Genomic DNA, 27,008 nt, shown 5'->3' on the forward strand with positions numbered 1-27,008 from the left:
GTTAGGGGTTTGTTTGTTGTTTTTATTTTATTGAACAATGATGACTGTGCACCGATTGGTGCTTGAGGGTGTATTGGTGCGTTTATAGGTGCTTTCATGGTGCATTGATGCAGAGCAGACTGTCTCCCCCCCCAGAAAGAACAATCACAGGTCCTGGGTTGCGTTTTGTAAATAAAATAGCGTTACTGTAAATAATGCTCCCCACCGTCAGTGTATAGTTTGAAGACCATTCCGCAATTCGGTTAGCTGTGGGCGTGAGTCTGTTAGGTAGGGTGCAATGGAGCAGCGGGACATATTTATTTATGTTTTAAAACTGTCGCACTCAGGGTCAGGTTAAAAGTAGAGGGAACTACACCTACGTGTCACACTAAGTTAAAGTTATAGGCCCGGGACGTGCCTAAGAGGAGGAGGGTGCAGTGTTGCGGTTATGAGGATTGTATTTTTTTATTGTGTTGTATTGTATACCAATTGTTGTGAGTATTGCTTTAGTCTGGACCCTCCTGCCTCCAGTGTTGTATAAAGGTCAAAGGGCATTCCCGTAGTTAGTTCAATAAAGCATACATGAAGGACACTATAATATCCCTGTTCAGTAGTTTATTTCCTTATTCTGTGTATTAGGTTAAGGCTTTGTCTTCCATTAAAATGACACTCCATTGCACCAAGTGAAATAAGATAGATTCCCTTCATTCTTCATTCCCATTCCCAAAACCTCCATTTCCCCTTTCGTCATGGCCAAGCCTCGATTGCCGATTACATCCCCTCCAAAACCACCATTGAACATGTGCTCGGGTCGGGGAAGAAAGGCGTGCCCGCCCATCGTCATCAAGGGAGGAGCCAGAGGGTCGCGCGACCAACCAGGGCCGAGGTGAGCACACCGATGGGCGTGTCCTGAAGGCCGGCGGCTTGATCGCCGGAGGCGCGATAAAGGCGCGCGCGCAAGAAGCAAGGGGTTGGTCGTCAGTTGTCGGTGGAGTGGAGTGGTTGCTGAGTTGTGTAAAAAGATGATCCAGGAGAACAGAGAGAACCAACTGCGAGAGAACATTAAGGAGATCATCATCCAGGGAAGCACAAAGCCTGCTGTAGTCCTGGCAAAGCACGCGACGTCCACAGCAGCAGCAGCAGCGGCGGCCACAGCAGCAACAACACTCAACAGCCGCTTGGGGCCTGGACGGCGGTTTTGAGCAGGGCCGCGAAGGAACGGCGGCTGCTAAACGTGCTGATCGTGCTGCAGGACCCCTTGGACTTTCCTCTCCCTCCGGCCATCCACCTCCCGCCAGTCCTATCATCATTCCCCGCGTGAGTCTGTCTTTGTTTGTTCTGTCCTAAGTATTTAATTAAGTTTGTATAAGCTAGGTTGCACTGTGTCTAAAATCTTCTGTAAATTATTTTCTTATCTTTCCTTCTCCTTGGTTTTTTTGAGCCTGTACATAGTAAATAAATTATATTCGTATTGCCAACCTTTTTGTCTTCTTCTTCTTCTTCTTCTTCTTCTTCTTCACATCCGTGTCGCCTTTGTCTTTTCCCTATTGAATAGCTGTGGCACGATCCGGCCAACGTTCGGGGATCGGGTTAATCGGGGTAACTGTTAGGCCGCGGTGCCATCCGCTCGGCAAACCAACATCTTAACCGCGGGCCGTAACAATATTTATATTATATATATATATATATATATATATACAGTATATATATATATATGATATATACATAAATATATAAAAATATATACACACTTTATAACTCTTCAAAATATTATGACCCATATCTAATATGCTGGCCCAATGGGCTATATATATATATATAATATATATATATATATAATATATATATATATATATATTATATATATATATATATATATATATATATATATATATATATATATATATATATATATATATATATATATATATATACATATATATACATATATATACATATATATATATATATCACTTTTAGCATGCTGGCCCAATGGCCTAATGAATAAAGCATCAGACTCCCCTACTGGGGATTGCAGGTTCAAATCCCATCTGAGTTGAATATTTTTTTCCCATTACTTTTTCAAGTTTTTATATCATCTTGAATGAAGTCTCATACGATGAACGAATCAATTTTGTTCGTATTTAAAATGTATCTTGTGAAAAATTCCAGGGGCAGAGAAAAGTCCCCTTTATATAGGATGTGCCATGTGGCAAACGCTAGAAAAGAAGGAACATTCTTGGGTAAAATGCCAGGGGCATAGAAAAGTCCCCTTTATATCAGGGAATGTGCCATTCCATCGGTTGCAGAAAATGCCAAACAATAGAAAATAAGGGACATTCAAAAAATCTCGTGTGCCTGCTGAACTACCCTTGTGTTCTGAGGAGGAACCAAGTAATGCTCGAGAAAAGTTCATATAAAGAGGCGCCCTACATCTGGCAAATAAAATACAGTTACTCGAAAATTTATGGGATTTTGTCGGACCACCAACTCCACCATTTAGTGAAGTTTCGTGAAGATCGGTTTAAAATTGCGACATATAGGCAAGTGTTAGTGAGCGGACAAACAACCACACAAACTGGAGTGATCAACATACTTGTTAATTATTATTATTATTATTTTTTGCCAAGTAATGAATGTTGGGACAGCATATGAGGAATTACAGGAACAGACAAATGTACCAGACTGTGTGGCAGGTAAAGTTATGAACAGCGTGATGGATCACCCAAGAGCCATTTATTCAGTAATTTGAAATGTATTACATTTTAATAGTAACATTTTTAAACGAGGTTTTTGTTATAATATACCTCTTTGAACAATTTATATGATTTTGAGTGTTAATTCAAAGAGACCGACAAACCGGTTTCTGCATAAAATTCAGGAATGATGTAATAAGGTGAGAGAGTGGACTCACTCAGGTAGATACAGAAATCCAAGTACTGGAGACGAAACTTCTGGTACATGATGCCGTCAGGCCTGAATACACATGAAGGTCAACGTGTGAATGTCACAAAGGTCAAGGTCAACAAGGGAACACGACTGAGGCTGAAGGATGGTTTGAAGTTCATATCATTAAATTAAAGGAGGAATATGAGAGTTAAAGCTCCTGTTGGTCTCCGCGTCCACAAACAATGCCAACAATAGTTTAATCAACTTAACATTGATAAAACTTATACTGACTGTCTTTACTCTAAACTCTCTACTCTGATAACAACAATAGTTTAATCAACACGATGTTGATAATTCTTATACTGACTGTCTTTAGTCTAAACTCTCTACTCTGATAACAACAATAGTTTAATCAACACGATGTTGATAATTCTTATACTGACTGTCTTTACTCTAAACTCTCTACTCTGATAACAACAATAGTTTAATCAACACGATGTTGATAATTCTTATACTGACTGTCTTTACTCTAAACTCTCTACTCTGATAACAACAATAGTTTAATCAACACGATGTTGATAATTCTTATACTGACTGTCTTTACTCTAAACTCCCTACTCTGATAACAACAATAGTTTAATCAACACGATGTTGATAATTCTTATACTGACTGTCTTTACTCTAAACTCTCTACTCTGATAACAACAATAGTTTAATCAACACGATGTTGATAATTCTTATACTGACTGTCTTTACTCTAAACTCCCTACTCTGATAACAACAATAGTTTAATCAACACGATGTTGATAATTCTTATACTGACTGTCTTTACTCTAAACTCTCTACTCTGATAACAACAATAGTTTAATCAACACGATGTTGATAATTCTTATACTGACTGTCTTTACTCTAAACTCCCTACTCTGATAACAACAATAGTTTAATCAACACGATGTTGATAATTCTTATACTGACTGTCTTTACTCTAAACTCCCTACTCTGATAACAACAATAGTTTAATCAACACAATGTTGATAATTCTTATACTGACTGTCTTTACTCTAAACTCCCTACTCTGATAACAACAATAGTTTAATCAACACGATGTTGATAATTCTTATACTGACTGTCTTTACTCTAAACTCCCTACTCTGATAACAACAATAGTTTAATCAACACGATGTTGATAATTCTTATACTGACTGTCTTTACTCTAAACTGTCTACTCTGATAACAACAATAGTTTAATCAACACGATGTTGATAATTCTTATACTGACTGTCTTTACTCTAAACTCCCTACTCTGATAACAACAATAGTTTAATCAACACGATGTTGATAATTCTTATACTGACTGTCTTTACTCTAAACTCTCTACTCTGATAACAACAATAGTTTAATCAACACGATGTTGATAATTCTTATACTGACTGCCTTTACTCTAAACTCCCTACTCTGATAACAACAATAGTTTAATCAACACGATGTTGATAATTCTTATACTGACTGTCTTTACTCTAAACTCCCTACTCTGATAACAACAATAGTTTAATCAACACAATGTTGATAATTCTTATACTGACTGTCTTTACTCTAAACTCCCTACTCTGATAACAACAATAGTTTAATCAACACGATGTTGATAATTCTTATACTGACTGTCTTTACTCTAAACTCTCTACTCTGATAACAACAATAGTTTAATCAACACGATGTTGATAATTCTTATACTGACTGTCTTTACTCTAAACTCCCTACTCTGATAACAACAATAGTTTAATCAACACGATGTTGATAATTCTTATACTGACTGTCTTTACTCTAAACTCTCTACTCTGATAACAACAATAGTTTAATCAACACGATGTTGATAATTCTTATACTGACTGTCTTTACTCTAAACTCCCTACTCTGATAACAACAATAGTTTAATCAACACGATGTTGATAATTCTTATACTGACTGTCTTTACTCTAAACTCCCTACTCTGATAACAACAATAGTTTAATCAACACAATGTTGATAATTCTTATACTGACTGTCTTTACTCTAAACTCCCTACTCTGATAACAACAATAGTTTAATCAACACGATGTTGATAATTCTTATACTGACTGTCTTTACTCTAAACTCCCTACTCTGATAACAACAATAGTTTAATCAACACGATGTTGATAATTCTTATACTGACTGTCTTTACTCTAAACTCCCTACTCTGATAACAACAATAGTTTAATCAACACGATGTTGATAATTCTTATACTGACTGTCTTTACTCTAAACTCTCTACTCTGATAACAACAATAGTTTAATCAACACGATGTTGATAATTCTTATACTGACTGTCTTTACTCTAAACTCTCTACTCTGATAACAACAATAGTTTAATCAACACGATGTTGATAATTCTTATACTGACTGTCTTTACTCTAAACTCTCTACTCTGATAACAACACTAGTTTAATCAACACGATGTTGATAATTCTTATACTGACTGTCTTTACTCTAAACTCTCTACTCTGATAACAACAATAGTTTAATCAACACGATGTTGATAATTCTTATACTGACTGTCTTTACTCTAACAGGTTAATCAACTTGATGTTGATAATTCTTATACTGACTGTCTTTACTCTAAACTCTCTACTCTGATAACAACAATAGTTTAATCAACACAATGTTGATAATTCTTATACTGACTGTCTTTACTCTAACAGGTTAATCAACTTGATGTTGATAATTCTTATACTGACTGTCTTTACTCTAAACTCTCTACTCTGATAACAACAATAGTTTAATCAACACGATGTTGATAATTCTTATACTGACTGTCTTTACTCTAACAGGTTAATCAACTTGATGTTGATAATTCTTATACTGACTGTCTTTACTCTAAACTCTCTACTCTGATAACAACAATAGTTTAATCAACACGATGTTGATAATTCTTATACTGACTGTCTTTACTCTAAACTCTCTACTCTGATAACAACAACAGTTTAATCAACACGATGTTGATAATTCTTATACTGACTGTCTTTACTCTAACAGGTTAATCAACTTGATGTTGATCATTCTTATACTGACTGTCTTTACTCTAAACTCTCTACTCTAATAACAACAATAGTTTAATCAACACGATGTTGATAATTCTTATACTGACTGTCTTTACTCTAACAGGTTAATCAACACGATGTTGATAATTCTAATACTGACTGTCTTTACTCTAAACTCTCTACTCTGATAACAACAATAGTTTAATCAACACGATGTTGATAATTCTTATACTGACTGTCTTTACTCTAACAGGTTAATCAACTTGATGTTGATAATTCTTATACTGACTGTCTTTACTCTAAACTCTCTACTCTAATAACAACAATAGTTTAATCAACACGATGTTGATAATTCTTATACTGACTGTCTTTACTCTAACAGGTTAATCAACACGATGTTGATAATTCTTATACTGACTGTCTTTACTCTAAACTCTCTACTCTGATAACAACAATAGTTTAATCAACACGATGTTGATAATTCTTATACTGACTGTCTTTACTCTAAACTCTCTACTCTGATAAGAACAATAGTTTAATCAACACGATGTTGATAATTCTTATACTGACTGTCTTTACTCTAACAGGTTAATCAACTTGATGTTGATCATTCTTATACTGACTGTCTTTACTCTAAACTCTCTACTCTGATAACAACAATAGTTTAATCAACACAATGTTGATAATTCTTATACTGACTGTCTTTACTCTAAACTATCTACTCTAATAACAACAATAGTTTAATCAACACGATGTTGATAATTCTTATACTGACTGTCTTTACTCTAACAGGTTAATCAACTTGATGTTGATAATTCTTATACTGACTGTCTTTACTCTAAACTATCTACTCTAATAACAACAATAGTTTAATCAACACAATGTTGATAATTCTTATACTGACTGTCTTTACTCTAACAGGTTAATCAACTTGATGTTGATAATTCTTATACTGACTGTCTTTACTCTAAACTATCTACTCTAATAACAACAATAGTTTAATCAACTTGATGTTGATAATTCTTATACTGACTGTCTTTACTCTAAACTCTCTACTCTGATAACAACAATAGTTTAATCAACACAATGTTGATAATTCTTATACTGACTGTCTCTGATATCTCTGGTCACAAACTGTGTCTCTGTGTCTCTGGTCTGTGTCTCTGGTCTCTGTGTCTCTGTGTCTCTGGTCACAAACTCTAAATTGTCTGTGTCTGTGTCTGTCTGTCTGTGTCTGTGTGTCTGTCTGTCTGTGTCTGTGTCTGTCTGTGTCTCTGGTCACAAACTCTAAATTGTCAAACTCTAAACTATCTACTCTAATAACAACAATAGTTTAATCAACACGATGTTGATAATTCTTATACTGACTGTCTTTACTCTAAACTCTCTACTCTGATAACAACAATAGTTTAATCAACACGATGTTGATAATTCTTATACTGACTGTCTTTACTCTAACAGGTTAATCAACTTGATGTTGATCATTCTTATACTGACTGTCTTTACTCTAAACTCTCTACTCTGATAACAACAATAGTTTAATCAACACGATGTTGATAATTCTTATACTGACTGTCTTTACTCTAACAGGTTAATCAACTTGATGTTGATCATTCTTATACTGACTGTCTTTACTCTAAACTCTCTACTCTAATAACAACAATAGTTTAATCAACTTGATATTGATAATTCTTATACTGACTGTCTTTACTCTAAACTCTCTACTCTGATAACAACAATAGTTTAATCAACACAATGTTGATAATTCTTATACTGACTGTCTTTACTCTAACAGGTTAATCAACTTGATATTGATAATTCTTATACTGACTGTCTTTACTCTAAACTCTCTACTCTGATAACAACAATAGTTTAATCAACACAATGTTGATAATTCTTATACTGACTGTCTTTACTCTAACAGGTTAATCAACACGATGTTGATAATTCTTATACTGACTGTCTTTACTCTAAACTCTCTACTCTAATAACAACAATAGTTTAATCAACACGATGTTGATAATTCTTATACTGACTGTCTTTACTCTAACAGGTTAATCAACACGATGTTGATAATTCTTATACTGACTGTCTTTACTCTAAACTCTCTACTCTGATAACAACAATAGTTTAATCAACACGATGTTGATAATTCTTATACTGACTGTCTTTACTCTAAACTCTCTACTCTGATAACAACAATAGTTTAATCAACACGATGTTGATAATTCTTATACTGACTGTCTTTACTCTAACAGGTTAATCAACTTGATGTTGATCATTCTTATACTGACTGTCTTTACTCTAAACTCTCTACTCTGATAACAACAATAGTTTAATCAACACAATGTTGATAATTCTTATACTGACTGTCTTTACTCTAAACTCTCTACTCTAATAACAACAATAGTTTAATCAACACGATGTTGATAATTCTTATACTGACTGTCTTTACTCTAAACTCTCTACTCTAATAACAACAATAGTTTAATCAACACGATGTTGATAATTCTTATACTGACTGTCTTTACTCTAACAGGTTAATCAACTTGATGTTGATAATTCTTATACTGACTGTCTTTACTCTAAACTATCTACTCTAATAACAACAATAGTTTAATCAACACAATGTTGATAATTCTTATACTGACTGTCTTTACTCTAACAGGTTAATCAACTTGATGTTGATAATTCTTATACTGACTGTCTTTACTCTAAACTATCTACTCTAATAACAACAATAGTTTAATCAACTTGATGTTGATAATTCTTATACTGACTGTCTTTACTCTAAACTCTCTACTCTAATAACAACAATAGTTTAATCAACACGATGTTGATAATTCTTATACTGACTGTCTTTACTCTAACAGGTTAATCAACTTGATGTTGATAATTCTTATACTGACTGTCTTTACTCTAAACTCTCTACTCTGATAACAACAATAGTTTAATCAACACAATGTTGATAATTCTTATACTGACTGTCTTTACTCTAAACTCTCTACTCTGATAACAACAATAGTTTAATCAACTTGATGTTGATAATTCTTATACTGACTGTCTTTACTCTAAACTCTCTACTCTGATAACAACAATAGTTTAATCAACTTGATGTTGATAATTCTTATACTGACTGTCTTTACTCTAAACTCTCTACTCTGATAACAACAATAGTTTAATCAACACAATGTTGATAATTCTTATACTGACTGTCTCTGATATCTCTGGTCACAAACTGTGTCTCTGTGTCTCTGGTCTGTGTCTCTGGTCTCTGTGTCTCTGTGTCTCTGGTCACAAACTCTAAATTGTCTGTGTCTGTGTCTGTCTGTCTGTGTCTGTGTGTCTGTCTGTCTGTGTCTGTGTCTGTCTGTGTCTCTGGTCACAAACTCTAAATTGTCAAACTCTAAACTATCTACTCTAATAACAACAATAGTTTAATCAACACGATGTTGATAATTCTTATACTGACTGTCTTTACTCTAAACTCTCTACTCTGATAACAACAATAGTTTAATCAACACGATGTTGATAATTCTTATACTGACTGTCTTTACTCTAACAGGTTAATCAACTTGATGTTGATCATTCTTATACTGACTGTCTTTACTCTAAACTCTCTACTCTGATAACAACAATAGTTTAATCAACACGATGTTGATAATTCTTATACTGACTGTCTTTACTCTAACAGGTTAATCAACTTGATGTTGATCATTCTTATACTGACTGTCTTTACTCTAAACTCTCTACTCTAATAACAACAATAGTTTAATCAACTTGATATTGATAATTCTTATACTGACTGTCTTTACTCTAAACTCTCTACTCTGATAACAACAATAGTTTAATCAACACAATGTTGATAATTCTTATACTGACTGTCTTTACTCTAACAGGTTAATCAACTTGATATTGATAATTCTTATACTGACTGTCTTTACTCTAAACTCTCTACTCTGATAACAACAATAGTTTAATCAACACAATGTTGATAATTCTTATACTGACTGTCTTTACTCTAACAGGTTAATCAACACGATGTTGATAATTCTTATACTGACTGTCTTTACTCTAAACTCTCTACTCTGATAACAACAATAGTTTAATCAACACAATGTTGATAATTCTTATACTGACTGTCTTTACTCTAAACTCTCTACTCTAATAACAACAATAGTTTAATCAACACGATGTTGATAATTCTTATACTGACTGTCTTTACTCTAACAGGTTAATCAACTTGATGTTGATCATTCTTATACTGACTGTCTTTACTCTAAACTCTCTACTCTAATAACAACAATAGTTTAATCAACTTGATATTGATAATTCTTATACTGACTGTCTTTACTCTAAACTCTCTACTCTGATAACAACAATAGTTTAATCAACACAATGTTGATAATTCTTATACTGACTGTCTTTACTCTAACAGGTTAATCAACTTGATGTTGATAATTCTTATACTGACTGTCTTTACTCTAAACTCTCTACTCTGATAACAACAATAGTTTAATCAACACAATGTTGATAATTCTTATACTGACTGTCTTTACTCTAACAGGTTAATCAACACGATGTTGATAATTCTTATACTGACTGTCTTTACTCTAAACTCTCTACTCTGGTAACAACAATAGTTTAATCAACCTGATGTTGATAATTCTTATACTGACTGTCTTTACTCTAAACTCTCTACTCTGGTAACAACAATAGTTTAATCAACCTGATGTTGATAAAACCTATCCAGACTGTCTTTGCTGTAAAGTCTAAACTCCCTACTCTGATGAACGGTTCACACCGAAACTCAGCATTACTTTGTTTCCCATGGTGGTTCGTCAACCCCTGCCAACCTTTCGTTGATAAAATCTTTAATTTGAAGTTTCCAGTACTGGATGTTCTTGTGCCTTTGTTGGCTTTATAAAGTTTTCAAATGAAAATTTTCCTCTATGTCATCATTACCTTAGAAATTCTCATATAATGGTTAATTGGGACAATGGAATTTTTCTGCTATAATTCAGTTTATCAGGAAAAAAGTTAAATTACAAAATTATAAACCAGTGGGTATTATTATGGACTGAAGGAGTATACACAGGTTTAACTCACCAGGTGAGCATGACCCCTGTGAGAAAGGTAGAGATGTAGTGATGTGTAACCCACCAACCCTTTATCCTGCAAAGCAAGAAAATACAGTCATGTCAGTTACTGGTGGTCACAATGGTTTCACATTGTCAGTTACAGTTACTGGTGGTCACAATGGTTTCACATTGTCAGTTACAGTTACTGGTGGTCACAATGGTTTCACATTGTCAGTTACAGTTACTGGTGGTCACAATGGTTTCACATTGTCAGTTACAGTTACTGGTGGTCACAATGGTTTCACATTGTCAGTTACAGTTACTGGTGGTCACAATGGTTTCACATTGTCAGTTACAGTTACTGGTGGTCACAATGGTTTTACATTGTCAGTTACATATACTGGTGGTCACAATGGTTTCACATTGTCAGTTACAGTTACTGGTGGTCACAATGGTTTCACATTGTCAGTTACAGTTACTGGTGGTCACAATGGTTTCACATTGTCAGTTACAGTTGCTGATGGTCACAATGGTTTCACATTGTCAGTTACATTTACTGGTGGTCACAATGGTTTCACATTGTCAGTTACAGTTGCTGATGGTAACAATGGTTTCACATTGTCAGTTACAGTTACCAGTGGTCACAATGGTTTCACATTGTTAGTTACAGTTGCTGATGATCACAATGGTTTCACATTGTCAGTTACAGTTACCGGTGGTCACAATGGTTTCACATTGTCAGTTACAGTTCCTGGTGGTCACAATGGTTTCACATTGTCAGTTACAGTTGCTGATGATCACAATGGTTTCACATTGTCAGTTACAGTTCCTGATGATCACAATGGTTTCACATTGTCAGTTACAGTTACCAGTGGTCACAATGGTTTCACATTGTTAGTTACAGTTGCTGATGATCACAATGGTTTCACATTGTCAGTTACAGTTGCTGATGATCACAATGGTTTCACATTGTCAGTTACAGTTACCGGTGGTCACAATGGTTTCACATTGTCAGTTACAGTTGCTGATGATCACAATGGTTTCACATTGTCAGTTACAGTTGCTGATGATCACAATGGTTTCACATTGTCAGTTACAGTTACTGCTGATCACAATGGTTTCACATTGTCAGTTACAGTTACTGCTGATCACAATGGTTTCACATTGTCAGTTACAGTTCCTGATGGTCACAATGGTTTCACATTGTCAGTTACAGTTCCTGATGGTCACAATGGTTTCACATTGTCAGTTACAGTTACTGCTGATCACAATGGTTTCACATTGTCAGTTACAGTTGCTGATGATCACAATGGTTTCACATTGTCAGTTACAGTTCCTGATGGTCACAATGGTTTCACATTGTCAGTTACAGTTACCGGTGGTCACAATGGTTTCACATTGTCAGTTACAGTTGCTGATGATCACAATGGTTTCACATTGACAGTTACAGTTACCGGTGGTCACAATGGTTTCACATTGTCAGTTACAGTTCCTGGTGGTCACAATGGTTTCACATTGTCAGTTACAGTTGCTGATGATCACAATGGTTTCACATTGTCAGTTACAGTTCCTGATGATCACAATGGTTTCACATTGTCAGTTACAGTTGCTGATGATCACAATGGTTTCACATTGTCAGTTACAGTTCCTGATGGTCACAATGGTTTCACATTGTCAGTTACAGTTGCTGATGATCACAATGGTTTCACATTGTCAGTTACAGTTGCTGATGGTCACAATGGTTTCACATTGTCAGTTACAGTTACTGGTGGTCACAATGGTTTCACATTGTCAGTTACAGTTCCTGATGATCACAATGGTTTCACATTGTCAGTTACAGTTGCTGATGGTCACAATGGTTTCACATTGTCAGTTACATTTACTGGTGGTCACAATGGTTTCACATTGTCAGTTACAGTTGCTGATGGTCACAATGGTTTCACATTGTCAGTTACAGTTACTGGTGGTCACAATGGTTTCACATTGTCAGTTACAGTTGCTGATGGTCACAATGGTTTCACATTGTCAGTTACAGTTACTGGTGGTCACAATGGTTTCACATTGTCAGTTACAGTTACCGGTGGTCACAATGGTTTCACATTGTCAGTTACAGTTGGTGATGATCACAATGGTTTCACATTGTCAGTTACAGTTACTGGTGGTCACAATGGTTTCACATTGTCAGTTACAGTTGCTGATGATCACAATGGTTTCACATTGTCAGTTACAGTTACTGGTGGTCACAATGGTTTCACATTGTCAGTTACAGTTACTGGTGGTCACAATGGTTTCACATTGTCAGTTACAGTTACTGATGATCACAATGGTTTCACATTGTCAGTTACAGTTACTGGTGGTCACAATGGTTTCACATTGTCAGTTACAGTTACCGGTGGTCACAATGGTTTCACATTGTCAGTTACAGTTGCTGATGATCACAATGGTTTCACATTGTCAGTTACAGTTACTGGTGGTCACAATGGTTTCACATTGTCAGTTACAGTTACTGCTGATCACAATGGTTTCACATTGTCAGTTACAGTCATGGCAGCTTGTGGTGGTCACAATGGTGTCACATTGGCAGTTACAGTTGCTGATGATCACAATGGTTTCACATTGTCAGTTACAGTTCCTGATGATGACAATGGTTTCACATTGTCAGTTACAGTCATGGCAACTTGTGGTGGTCACAATGGTGTCACATTGGCAGTTACAGTAATCCTGCGTCTGTATAACTACATCATGATCTCATTGAATCTCTCAAACGTGCAGGTGACAATATGGTTTCTGAGTAGCACGGACAACAATCCTTTTATCATTTACCAACCTTCCTTTTGTGGCCCATTTATTAGCACACTTATTTTTAAAATTTCTTGATCTTGACATCTTGTTTAAAGCAGTCATTCACAGGTGTAAATAGCCATCTTTTTCACTCATAAGTCAACAACACACTCCCACTATTGGTCTCCCAAACTGTTGGACAGAACTCCATTAAAATAAAAATACACGTTTCTCTGTTGTCTTTCTTGAGAGCATAGTGAGTGCGGGCAACCATGAGAGTGGAGCGAGTGCGGGTAATGATGAGGGCGGAGTGAGTTCAGGAAACTGTGAGGGTGGAGCAAATGCAGGCAATGGTGAGGGTAGAGCGAGTGCGGGCAACGATGAGAGTGGAGCGAGTGCGGGTAATGATGAGGGCGGAGTGAGTTCAGGAAACTGTGAGGGTGGAGCAAATGCAGGCAATGGTGAGGGTAGAGCGAGTGCGGGCAACGATGAGAGTGGAGCGAGTGCGGGTAATGATGAGGGAGGAGTGAGTTCAGGAAACTGTGAGGGTGGAGCAAATGCAGGCAATGGTGAGGGTAGAGCGAGTGCGGGCAACGATGAGGGTGGAGCAGGTTTTCATTGATCTGCAGATGGCTTTCTCTGCATTGCTAATGCATACATAGATTACTATTTTGTAATTTTTGTTTTTTTCTTACAAAAGTTTTTTTTATTGTTGTTTTTTTTGGTTTTTGTTTTCATTTTTTATTCTTGCACTTTTTGTTCTCATAAGAAAGAAGAAAAAGACGTAAAATGTCAGCCCCCCACCCCCCCCCCCCCTATGGTTTTAGTAATCTTGCTGCACTTTTCAATTTTTGAATTAAAGGTCAGCCATATTTGGTCGGATGACAAAACAAAATCTTCTGCACATGTATACTCTCGTGTGTTGTCTTTGTGCCAAGTTTGAACAAAATCGGGCCATGCATGTCGAGAAATGGTTGGCGACACGTGTAAGAAACAAAATGGCCGCCAGACGGCCATCTTGGATATAATCTCGAAAACAAATGACGTGAATATGTAACTCATCATTCATTATCTGTGTGCAAAGTCTGAACAAGATCGGTAAATGCATGTCCGAGAAATTGTAGGACGTGTTCAATATCGGATTTTTTACAACTAAAATGGCCGCCAGTCTACCAAGTCTACCACTATCTCGTGAGCTTGCTCTATGTTATCCATCGTTATCAACCATTATCTCGTGAGCTTGCTCTATGTTATCCATCGTTATCAACCATTATCTCGTGAGCTTGCTCTATGTTATCCATCGTTATCAACCATTATGTCGTGAGCATGCTCAATGCTATTTATCGTTATCCATTATCTCGTGAGCATGCTCGATGTTATCCATCGTTAACCATTATCTCGTGAGCATGCTGAAAGGTTATCCATCATTATCAACAATTATCTCGTGAGCATGCTCGATGTTATCCATCGTTATAAACCATTATCTCGTGAGCATCCATGATGTTATCCATCGTTAGCCATTATCTTGTGAGCATGCTCGATATTCTCCATCGTTATCAACCATTATCTCATGAGCATGCTCGATGTTATTCATCGTTATCAACCATTATCTCATGAGCATGCTCGATGTTATCCATCATTATTAACCATTATCTCGTGAGCATGCTCGATGTTATCCATCGTTAACCATTATCTCGTGAGCATGCTCGATGTTCTCCATCGTTATCAACCATTATCTCATGAGCATGCTCAATGTTCTCCATCGTTATCAACCATTATCTCGTGAGCATGCTCGATGTTCTCCATCGTTATCAACCATTATCTCATGAGCATGCTCAATGTTCTCCATCATTATCAACCATTATCTCGTGAGCATGCTCAATGTTCTCCATCGTTATCAACCATTATCTCATGAGCATGCTCAATGTTCTCCATCGTTATCAACCATTATCTCGTGAGCATGCTCAATGTTCTCCATCGTTATCAACCATTATCTCATGAGCATGCTCAATGTTCTCCATCATTATCAACCATTATCTCGTGAGCATGCTCAATGTTCTCCATCGTTATCAACCATTATCTCATGAGCATGCTCAATGTTCTCCATCGTTATCAACCATTATCTCGTGAGCATGCTCAATGTTCTCCATCGTTATCAACCATTATCTCATGAGCATGCTCAATGTTCTCCATCATTATCAACCATTATCTCGTGAGCATGCTCAATGTTCTCCATCGTTATCAACCATTATCTCGTGAGCATGCTCAATGTTATTCATCGTTATTGTTGTGGAATCAAACTCAGATCTCTTGCAATAAATGAGGCTTTATTGAACTATTTCTCATACCATTCCTACAACACAAGAATACAGTTTATTAGTTCCATATAAAGGCAATCAAAGCAGACATCTCGTTCTAGTTCCTCGCAAGCAAGCCTTTATGTACCTGTTAAATCTCAGTAGCTGGGATACAGTATGCCACCCCTCGTGCACCGAATGAACACAGTATATATAAGCTCCCTCAAGGTCATCCCTTCACGCGGATCGTCTCTTCATTCAGCTCGAGACAATACAAAATATTTCACCACATTCTCCCTCCGTTAAAAAAATCAAGCAAGCCATAATGCAATTCCAAGTAATATGGAGCAGTCTAATAACACGCACAATTCCTACCAACCGAGATGCTACGGTGGCTGGCACAGACGGACCGAACGGGTGCGATATATCTCTTCCCAGTCAGTTCCTTCACTACCCATAGCAGGAAGTTCATCCTCGCCCGATAGGATTCTTTGCGGACTAACCGTCACCGTTCGAATCGACGAACTGGGTAACAAATTATCAGCCCCAATCATCCCATCCTCAACCTCCGGCAAATCATTCGGCTTCAATTGATCGGGCCCTGCGATCCCATTCGCCTTAGGGTCCCTCTCATTCAGCATCTCTCAGCAGGGCGCGAGGGTTCGGACCGATACCGTAGTCTCTCGCCCGTCCTGTAATCTGATGTGAGCATATTACGGGTTGGCTTCTAAAATGTGTACGTGGTCTACCATCGGCTCATACTTGCTTTGCCTAACCGCTTGCTTCAGCAGAGCTGGCCTGGGCTCTGCCAGCCACGAGGGTAGCGATTGCCCATTGGTGCTGCGTTGCTCATAGCGAAATAAACGCTTGTGGGGGGTTTCATTCGTTGCGGTACAGAGTAGTGCTTGGATGGCGTGCAACACCTCAGGTAATACTCACTCCCATGATTGCACATGTAACCCGTGCATCTTCAAGCTCATCATAACTGCTCTCCATATAATACCGTTGTAACGTTCCACCTGGCCGTTGCCTTGGGGATTATACGCGATAGTATGGCTGGAGGCTACTCCCCGTTCCTGGAGGAATTGCTTAACTTCCCTGGATAGAAATGCGGTTCCCCGGTCTGAATGCACATGGGCGGGGTAACCTAACATGAGAAACATGTGCTGAAGATAACGTATTACAGTCGTGGATGACATATCAGCACAGGGGTATGCAAACGGAAATTGTAAGTACTCGTCGACAATTGTAAGAATGTATCATCGCGGGCTAAGTGCTGGCAACGGCCCCTTAAAATCCACATATAGTCGCTCCCACGGTCGTCCCACATGGATCAAAGTCCCCATGAGAGGTTTATAAAATATGGGCTTTACTTCGGTGCACACAGGACACGACCGACAAAGTCGCTGGACATCTTCGATGGAAAATGGCAGATTTCTACATCGTACAAAGTGGGCTAACCGGGTGACGCCCGGATGACACAATGATTCGTGGATCCCACGTAAATCTACTGACGTCATGCCAGCACAGACAGGCTGAGACAGCGCATCGGCCGCCACATTATCCCACCCAGGTCTATCCACGATCTCGAAACTGTAGTCGGCCAATTCTATGCGCCAGCGAACTATTTTGTCAATCTTAATCTTTTGAGAATGTCGGACGTTATACATGAAAGCCACTGACTGTTGATCGGTTATCAGTTGAAAATGCTTCCCAAGGAGAAAGTGACACCACCATCTCACTGCTTCCACGACAGTGTAAGCCTCCTTTTCTATCACAGAATGTCACCGTTCGATCTCAGACAAGGTTCTCAAAAAAAATGCAACGGGGCTTACCGCCTAGTTGAGCGTAGTGGCAATCATGCAATCGCTGGCATCCGTCTCGATCATCAAAGGTACCACTTCGTCTATTGAGGTTACTACAGCCGCCGCTATGTCTGATTTTAGTTGTTGAAAAGCGGCTTTAGCCGACTAGGTCAACGGAAATACTTTACATTCCACTAGCGGTCTGATCTTCTCTGAGTACCGTGGGATCAATTTTGAGTAATGCGCAAACAGACCGAGTGCTCGGCAAAGCGCAGCCCGATCAGGGGGAGGGGCCATATTGAGCAACGGTTGCAGCTGAGTTGCGTCAGGTCTAATCTTCCCGTCGGTCACTGTTTACCCCAACAAGTCTATAGTTATGGCTGAGTATTTACACTTATCTTCATTGAGAGTCAAATTGTACTTTCGCACCATGGCCAAGAATCTTTGCAAATTTGCATCATGGTCAGCGTAATCACGGCCACAGATGGTCACATTGTCAACGTACACAAACACATCCATTAATTGCTCTTTGGCTATGATGTCATCAAGCGCATGTTGGAAGCAGGCACCCCGTTCGTGACTCCAAAAGGAATTCTTCGAAATTGGTACAACCGCTACCCTGATTCAAAGGCGGTATAAGGTCAATCGGCTTCTCTTCTCGGTATTTGATGATACGCGGAGCAAAGATCTAAGGTGCTGAACACCCGGTGGGTAGCCACCTCCCAGACCGTATCGTCCATCTTTGGGAGCAGGTAGGCATCCAACTGAGTATAACGATTAATCGTTTGTGAGTGGTCGATTACCATTCGTTTCCGGTGGTTAGGACGAGCGACTACGAGTACTTGAGCTCTCCATGGCGAAATACTGGTCTCGATAATTCCCTCTCATAACAATCGTTGGGTCTTGCTCTCGATAAATTGAGCGTCCGCTCGTGACTATCGTCTGGACTTTACCATGACTGGATGGCAGTCGGGAGTTAAAAATGCAAACAATGGTGGAGGGTCGATCGCCATTTCCATCAAACCGCATACCGTGAAGGTCTTAGCACTCGCTCCCTCAAATTGCATTTCCAGTCTCCCGTCATGATTTAGAAAATCATGACCCAACAGGACATCAGAGCACAGATTTTGCAGTACTAACAATTTCACATCCCTATACATTACTCCGTTGGCCACCAGATTTACAACACAGATTCCTTTGGTGTTCTGACACAGGGATGCGGACGCCATATAGACCCGGGTAGGCCACCATGTCAGCATGATGGGCCAGCCGTGACTTCAAACCAGAGCGTGGCTGACAAAACTGTCACCCGTCCCCATGTCAATCAATGCGTCAGCATCCTGACCGTTAATCTCCACCGGCATCACAGCCTTGGCGAGCCCGCGCGGAGCAGTCGTGGTGAGCGGGTCGGTTCTTGACATGAAGGCCCACGCCAGAGTCACCTGCTTGGCTTTGCTCAAATCGCAGACTTTGGCATAATGGCCTTTCCAACCTTTCCGGCCACTTCAATTGATCAATAAATTGCTGTGGAATCAAACTCAGAACTCTTGCAATAAATAAGGCTTTATTGAACAATTTGTCATACCATTCCTACAACACAAGAATACAGTTTGTTAGTTCCATAAAAGGCAATCAAAGCATACATCTCCTTCTAGTTCCTCGCAAGCAAGCATTTACGTACCTGTTAAATCTCAGTAGCTGGGATACAGAATGCCACCCCTCGTGCACCGAATGGACACAGTATATATAAGCTCCCTCAAGGTCATCCCTTCACGTGGAGAGTCTCTTCATTCAGCTCGAGACAATACAACATATTTCACCACAGTTATCAACCATTAACTCATAAGCATGCTCGATGTTATCCATCATTATCAACCATTATCTTGTGAGCATGCTTAATGTTATCCATTGTTATCAAACATTATCTGGTGATCATCGTTGATGTTATCCAACGTTATCAACCATTATCTTGTGATCATGCTTGATGTTATCCATCGTTATCGACCATTACTTCTTTTGCAAACTGCTCCAGTTCTCCCAGATTTGAAGGGTGCCTTCTCCCAACTTCTGTTTTCAGATCTCCCCACAGGTGTTCAATGGGATTTAGATCTGGACTCATTGTTGGCCACTTCAGAACAGTCCAGCATTTTGTCTTGAACCATTCCTGGGTGCTTTTTGAAGTGTGTTTGGGGTCATTGTGACGCTGCAAGACCCAGGACCTTTGACGGAGACCCAGCTTTTTTGACACTGAGTTGAACATTGCGCTGAGTTCAACATTACCCCAAAAACATCACTGAACCTCCTCCATGTTTGACTGCACGGAAGGTATTCTTTTCTTTGAAGGCTTCATGTTGTTTTCTGTAAACATAGAGATTATGTGCTCAACAAAAAAGCTATAATTTGATCTCATCCGTCCACAGGACGTTCTCCCAGAAAGATTTTGGCTTGTCCAGGAGTGTCTTGGCAAACTCCAGTCTGGCTTTCTTATGTCTCTCTCTCAGCAGTGGAGTCCTCCATAGAACCCCCTTTCATTGAGTTGGTGACGGATGGTGCGAGTTGAAATTGTCGTACTTTGTGTCTGAAGGTCAGTTTGAATCTGTGTGGCAGTTGATTGAGGTGCTTTCTCCACCATTCGAACAATCCTTCCCTGCAATCTTCGATCAAGTTTTCTCTTGCGGCCATGTCCAGGGAGGTTGGCTGCAGTGTCATGGGCCTTAAACATCCTTTGCGTGCAGTGGACACAGGAACATCAAGGTCTCTGGAGATGGACTTGTAGCCTTGAGATTGTCCATGCTTGGCAACAATCTTGTCTGACCTGCTCAGACAATTCACTGGTTGTCTTTCTTTTCTCCATGCTCATTGTGGTACACACAGTGACACAAAACAGCACAATGACTCATTTTCTCTCTTCAAACTGTTTGAATGAGTGATTTTTTAATATTGCAGGCACCTGCAACTCACCATAGGTGAGTTCAATTCCAAAGTAAAGGAGAATCACCTGCTTGAAATCTAATTATTGTTAACAACTTCTAAAAGGTGCCAATAATATTGTCTGGGGCATTTTAGGATGTCTTTGTGGAATAAGCAAAGATTTAGTAGTTTTTTCAGCTTTTTCTTTGTTTTTTTCCACTTCAAACCAAAGAGATACACATGTGGTACCAAAATATTTTTTTATATCAACAATTTTCTGGAAGAAATTGTAGATTGTTTGAAAAAAGTACAAGGGTGCCAATATTTTTGGCCACGACAGTACCATATAAAGGGGCCTTTTCTATGCCCCTGGCATTTTTCTGGAGTGAAAATTACTACTGGAGTGAAAAATTTTCTATGTTCATCATTTTAGAGATCGTCCCCATGAGCCAAGCAAAAATATGACCGCAGGTGCTGAAGCTCACCTGTATGAGGAGCAACAGTCACTCAAACACCTCAGATCCTGATATTTTGAATGCCGTGAACAAACTTTGGTATATCATGGGCGATGTAGGTTGTGATCAAGTTTCATTGAAATTGTGTGTGTACTTTTGGAGCGGAGAGCAAATACATATTGGGGGGGGTAAATTCTTCCTCCTCCATAAACCCCTCCAACAACAACAACAACAACAACATGCATTTTAAGGCCATGTTCCCTGCTAGAGCGGGGGTTAGCCTTGCGGTCCCCATGACAATCTTCTCCATTTTGCCCTATTTTCTGCATCTCTCCTTGTTAACCCCCTTGCCCGCATTTCTTCTTCCACCATCTTTAGCCAAGTCTTTCTCGGTCTTCCCCGTCCTCTACTTCCTTCTACATTAACTTCCATCACTCTTCTCAACCAGTCACTTTCATCCTTCCTTAATACATGACCAAACCATCTCAACCTGTTCCTCTTCACAGCATCAATCACAGGCAATATTCCCAGCATCTTTCGCAATTCATCATTTGTCTTCCTCTCTCTCAACGATACTCCGCACATCCATCGAACCATTCGCATTTCCACCCTTTCCAGCCTTCGTTGCTGCTCTACGTTCATTACCCATGTCTCGCTCCCATAAATCATAACACTTCTCACACATGCAGCATACACCTTTCCCTTCAGCTTCAGCGACACTCTCCTCCTCATCAGCACGCCACTCAGTTCCCGAAACTTCTTCCATGCACATCTCACTCGAGCAACCGTTGCCGAGTCTGATCCACCTTCTCCATTCAGCATGTCTCCGAGGTAGCAAAATGTTTTCACACCTTCCAGCTTCACGCCGTCTCCAAGATCCAACTCAACATTTCCTCCATCTGCAGCTCCCTCTGTGCACACCTTACATTTGAATGTAGCTGCCACACTGGTTAATGACCCTCTCAGACCACTACATTTTTGATGAACCCACTCAGCACACATTGTACATTGAATGGAGTTCACTCCGACACCCTTCCTGCACACAGCACACGGTCACTTCCCAGTTCTTTCCACCTCACTACATGCTTTACCACTTGCCATCACCTTTGTCTTTCCGATATTCACCTTCAGACCTTTTGTCTCCATACATTCCTTCCACTTGTTCATCTTTTCCTTCAGTCCATCCATACTTTCCGCAATCAACACCAGATCATCTGCATACAACAACTCCCACGGTAAACCCTCCTTTACGGTCTGAGCCAGCACCTCCATCACAGCTACAAAGAGTAGTGGACTTAGTACCGACCCCTGATGCACTCCCACCTTCACCTCAAACTCACCACTGTTCCCGTCCTTCGTCCTTACAGCTGTGCGTGCTCTTTTGTACATTGCCATCACTACTCTGATCAACCATTCCTCCACTCCTAACTTCCTCAATGCCCATGTCAATACTTTGCGTGGAACCCTATCGAATGCTTTCTCCAGATCAACAAACCCAAAAAACAACTTCTTCCTCTTATCCATGTACTTCTCCTGCAACTGCCTCACAATGAAAAGCGCATCTGTCATTCCTCTTCCTGGCATAAATCCAAACTGCATTTCGTCGATCTTCACTTTCTTACTTATCCTCCTCTCCAACACCCTTTCCAATACCTTCATTCCATGCTCCAATAACTTTATCGCTCAGTACGAGCCACACTCCAGAGGGTCACCTTTCCCCTTGTATAGAGGGACGAGGGTACTCATTTCCCAATCCACTGGAATGCGGCCTTCTTTCACCACCAGATTACAGATCTCTGTCATTCTCTTCACACCCCAACTTCCTGCTGCCTTCAACATATCTCCCACAACTCCCGTCGGCCCTCCCGCTTTTCCACTCTTCATTGCTTTTATCGCTTCCTCAACTTCCTTCTCAGTTATCTTCTCTGCCGGTCCTAAAACTGGGTTACTCTCTATGTTGCCATCCCATTCATTCTCTGTATTCAACAGCATTTCCATATATCTTTTCCATCTTCCTTTAATTCCATCTGGGTCGACAACGATTTGTCCCACTTCATCCTTCAAGCAACTCACCCCCATCACATCACACCTCTCTTTCGCTATCTGCTTTGCAATCCTGAATACTGCTTTCTGACCCTCTTCCGAATCCAAGCGTTCTCCGAACATTTTCCTACATGCCTCCTGCGCCTTTGCTACCTCTTTCTTTGCAGCCTTCCTGGCTGCCTTATAACTTTCATGCTCTGCTGTTTCTGCTCCCGTACCCTTCGCCTTCTGCCACTCTTTGAACTTCTTCCTCTTCTCGTCAATCCTCTTTCCAACCTCAACATCCCACCACCATGTTTCCGAGTGCCTCGGTGGTCCTTTTGTCCATCCACATACCTCACCAACGGCTCCCAACAGACTAGCTTTCATTGACATCCAACCACTTTCAAGCTCAACCACATCATCCTCTACCCTACTCAGCCTCTCTTTTAATGCCTCCCTTACTGTCACCTCTTTCAACCTCCACATCTTCATTCTCGGTTGGTACTTCACCCGCCGAGCTCTCCTCGCACCTTTCACCCTTATGTCGCAGACAACCAAGTGGTGCTGTGAAACAGCCTCCTCCCCCGGGATCACCTTTGTGTCCCGGAGGTGCCCACTATCTCGCCGAAGCACCATCAGGTAGTCAACGGTTGTCGTCGACCCACCTGACGTGTATGTAACAAGCTTATTGTCCTCTTTCTGGAACTGAGTATTACAAATCAACAAATCAGCTCCATCAGCAAACTCCAAAATCCTTTCACCTTCTCCATTTCTCACACCATATCCGTAACCCCCATGAACTCCCTCAAAACCATCCATACTCCTTCCCACATGTCCATTCAGGTCTCCTCCCACCACAACAACTTCCTCATCTTTCACGTTTTCCATCAGCTTCTCTATCGCACACCAGAACTTGTCCTTCTCTTCATCGCTTCGACCAACCTGCGGAGCATATCCCGAGATGACGTTCACCAAGAGCCCTCCAATCATCATTCCCACCATCATCAACCCACCACTCACTCCAGTCACACCCACCACACCATCCACAAACTCCTCAGAAAACAGGACACCAACACCAGCCACGCCCTCCGGGCACCCTTGCCACACAAACCCGCATTTCTGTCCCTGCCTACCCCCCCCCACTTTCACACCACTTCCCTTCCATCTCGTCTCTTGCACACAACATATGTCCACTCTTCTTCTGACCAATACTTCCACCACTTCTCCTGATCTCCCTGTCATTGTCCCCACATTCCATGTCCCAAACGTCAGAAACCGATCTCCACTTCGGGCTGCACCCTGCCCATATGTACTTGTGATTGTCATGGTTCTCTTTTTGAGGCAATGTTTTTATGGCCGGATGCCCTTCCTGACGCCAACCCTCTTAGTCGTCTCTTACGACACGCAGGGATACGGTGTACCTATTCTGACCAGGGTACACACTGGGAAACGTTTAAAACATGTAAATTCTGGGGGGGGGGGGGGGGGCGTCAGCATCACGGCTGCGGTTTAAACATATTCCAACAATATCCAAACAGAACGATGAAAAAATCAATCCGGGAAAAGTCTCCAAGCGAGAACGTGGATTTGACAAAGAAGGAGCAGAGGCGGAAGAAAACGAGATACAGGGGGCGGGGCACAAGCCGAGACGAGGAGGAGAGCGAACAAGCACGTGTCCGGGAGGAGAGAAAGAATCAATATATAATTATTTGTCTAGGGAGGTGAGGTGAGGGGGAGAAAATAAAATAAAAGAAACAAGCAATACAGCGAAGGAAATAAACCAAACCGACAAAACACCGACGGGGGGAGGGAAGCCCCAAGTCACCAGGCCGCGCACGAGGTACGACTCAGAAAACGATTAACTACACACAAGTTTGCACGAACCACAAACCAACACCAACTAGAAACACACAATAACACGTACACAGCAAAATAACCAGTGGAAATTTGACAAAGACAAGAATGGGAAAACACTCAAACTTCGATGCCGTGGAGAGCTCGAAGCACGCCTCACTCAATCCCTTATATCTAATAAGGCAAATTCTCCAATTCAAATTCTCCAAATCCTTATATCTAATATTATATCATAAACCCCTCCAATGAAGGCAAATTTTGATGCGGTCAATACACTTTCGTTATGCATCAGATATGCAGCTTTTGGCCAAGTTTCATCAACACCATGTGTGTAGTTTCCGAGAAGAGAGCAAATGCCTGTTTTGGGGGGGTCAAAACCCTCCCACCCCCCATAGATCCCCTTAATGAACCCAGATTTTGAATTTGTTTTGAAACCATTAATTAGACCAATTGCTCGATGTATATTCTAAGTCTCAGCTAGTTTCAATGTATAGCCTTTGACATATGAGCGCCTTTGAGATATGATTGTATCATACAGATGGTTTTTGATTGTATCATACAGATGAGTAATGATTATATAATACAGCTGATTATTGATTGTATCATACAGGTGATTATTGATTATAGCATACATATGATTATTACTCCCGCCATGGAGTAATGCATTGACTCGTGTGTGTGTGTGTGTGTGTGTGTGTGTGTGTGTGTGTGTGTGTGTGTGTGTGTGTGTGTGTGTGTGTGTGTGTGTGTGTGTGTGTTCGTGAACAAGATATCTGGAAAAGTTCTGAACGGATTTTGATGAAAGTTGGTGGGATGATTGCCCTTGGGATAAGGAAGAATTGATTAGTTTTTGGTGAAGCTCAGGATATTATTCCGGATCCAGGAATTTTTTGAAGGATTTTTTTTACCATTGGAAGATAGGGCTCATTTTTTTAAACATTATCTTCTATATATTCTATATTTAACATTGTGATATGAAAATAGTTTTCATATTTGTTGTAAATGTAGTTTACACTCGTGGTTATGCATTAGAGCGGTGTATTTTTTTTAGCAGCGTCGTCTTCAATGTTCATTTTTTTTTCTAATAAAGACATATTGTGTCATTTTAAAACCATCAAAGTGTGTAAAGGGTTTCCCCGTTTCATAAAATGTATCGGTTGATACGTATAATGCTTTAAAACTGTTTTTTTTTCTTACCTCAGAAGAGATATCAACATTTAGCTCAGCGAATGTCAATCGCGGTGTCAGTATTTGATGAACTTAAAAAGACTTAGTTCCAGATTTGTCAATGGCTGAGGTATATTAACAAACGAATAAAACAGATTTGGCAAAATTCCAACTTTTTAAAAAAAGATCGCATATTCACCCAGGGTTGTGAGAGGCTGAAGAAGAAGAAACCTCGCATGGACTTCCCAGACCAAATAAATAATTCTGGTTCTGACTGCGATTGTCAGATTTATTACTCCCGCTAGGGAGTAACGCATTCGATCGTGTCCGTCCGTGTGTGTGTGTGTGTGTGTGTGTGTGTGTGTGTGTGTGTGTGTGTGTGTGTGTGTGTGTGTGTTCGTATGTTTGTGTGTTCATGTGTTTGTGAACAAGATATCTGGAAAAGTTCTGAACGGATTTGGATGAAAGTTGGTGGGATGATTGCCCTTGGGATAAGGAAGATGTGTTTCGTTTTTGGTGAAGCTCAGGATATTATTGCGGATCCAGGAATTTTTTTGGGAATTTTTTTTGGGAAAAATATTTTCTGTTTTACGACATTAAAGCTTTTATTCTTATTCTTAAATAATGTTTTTCTCCTCTAATTCTGAGATATATCAAAATTAATTCTCTGACAGTTAGGGCTTACTTTCTTTTTCATTTATTGTTTTGG

At 39.7% G+C, this 27,008-nt stretch overlaps 1 protein-coding gene across 2 annotated transcripts in view; it reads right to left on the minus strand.

Annotated features, from left to right (window-relative positions):
* Positions 1-27,008, minus strand: part of LOC137429547 (transmembrane protein 120A-A-like) — a 184,594-nt gene that overhangs the window by 58,394 nt on the left and 99,192 nt on the right. For both annotated transcript variants that reach the window (XM_078779564.1, XM_078779563.1), the window contains exons 7-8: positions 11,034-11,099; positions 2,894-2,955 (exon numbers count right to left, since the gene is read on the minus strand). In XM_078779564.1, the coding sequence (XP_078635690.1) occupies positions 2,894-2,955; positions 11,034-11,099 (128 nt within the window). The remainder of the gene's footprint in view (positions 1-2,893; positions 2,956-11,033; positions 11,100-27,008) is intronic.

Source organism: Myxine glutinosa, chromosome 6 (genome assembly GCF_964187855.1).
Source record: "Myxine glutinosa chromosome 6, kmMyxGlut1.1, whole genome shotgun sequence".
Taxonomy (NCBI): domain Eukaryota; kingdom Metazoa; phylum Chordata; class Myxini; order Myxiniformes; family Myxinidae; genus Myxine; species Myxine glutinosa.